Below are 1,109 nucleotides of genomic sequence, written 5' to 3' on the forward strand. Positions count from 1 at the left end.
GTTATTAGCAGTACTGCGTTTTAATTTTAGAAAGTGCAAATCCGCTCATGAATTATAAAAATTAGTAAGACCGCTAAAGCGCAAATGAAACATTTACGTCTGCAATTAGMGGATTTGCGCTTTAATGGGCTGGTGCCCACCACTGAGCAGGAAGTTTCTCCTGAACCGTGTAGTTTTTTCTTCAGTGACTAGCTTTAATAAAATGTTAATTTAATATAAAGACAAATGCAGCATTTCTTATTAATGGAATACTCTACAGATGAAATAATTCTGGGACAAACCTCTAGAAGACTGCCTGTTGGCTTTGACCCGTTCTTGCCTCAGTACCGCTGCCTCCTCRGTTCTTTTTCTTCTCTCTTCAATGGCAGTTAATAGTTTCTGATCTGGAACAAAATGTCTCCAGCCATTTCCAGCTACAGTCTCAGTTATTTTCTCCAACAGTTGAGTGACTTGTGTGTTATCCTTTGCATTCTTGTTATTAATGACATGATATCTGTTTCCACATTGTTCTGCTAGAGTCTGTAGGGCCTCCCCCTCGCCTTCAATGTACTCCTCTATGGGTTTTGTTCCCAGCCAGTCTCCTTTGGTAAAAACTAGAAAAGTGTGTTCCCACACACCCTCTCCCAGAAGCTCCACATGCGTTGTAACTGCTTCTAGGTTTTTGYCATTGAAGGATGCATCAGCATCTATTACCAGCAGGAAGATGTGGGGTCCAGGGGGGCATGAAAACATGCTGCGTGTTATTTCTTCTTTGATTGCTTCTGGAGTGTCAAACGTGGTGAAGCCCTTCCACCAACCTGGAGTGTCAACAAGGCTGACTTCAGRTTCATGAACAAAACCACACCGAACCACCAGGTTGGCTGTTCGTTTTCCATCTTCTTGTTCCTTGAAGCCCAGGATGGTGTTCCCCACCGAGGTCTTCCCAACATTTCTGCTTCCTAACAGAACTATCCGCAGGTTAGGCTTGGGTTCCTTCTCCTCTGTCATCAGACACAAATCAAAGCAAAATAAACCAAACAAGTTACTAAACCAACCAAAATAATGATGTAGTCATTAAATTCTTCACAGCTTTGAAGACAATAAAATATTTCTAGTAAACAGCTCGTCCT

At 42.0% G+C, this 1,109-nt stretch overlaps 1 protein-coding gene across 1 annotated transcript in view; it reads right to left on the bottom strand.

Moving 5' to 3' along the window:
- The window catches only part of LOC106534212 (uncharacterized), a gene marked incomplete at its 5' end in the record, with an annotated part of 9,970 nt that extends 8,990 nt beyond the window's left edge, over window positions 1–980 (bottom strand). The window contains 1 exon segment of the mRNA XM_014030785.1: window positions 282–980. Coding sequence (XP_013886239.1) covers window positions 282–732 — 451 coding nt within the window.
- Between the last annotated feature and the right edge of the window lie 129 nt (window positions 981–1,109).

This window comes from Austrofundulus limnaeus, unplaced genomic scaffold (genome assembly GCF_001266775.1).
Source record: "Austrofundulus limnaeus strain Quisiro unplaced genomic scaffold, Austrofundulus_limnaeus-1.0 Scaffold1118, whole genome shotgun sequence".
NCBI classification, from domain to species: Eukaryota; Metazoa; Chordata; class Actinopteri; order Cyprinodontiformes; family Rivulidae; genus Austrofundulus; species Austrofundulus limnaeus.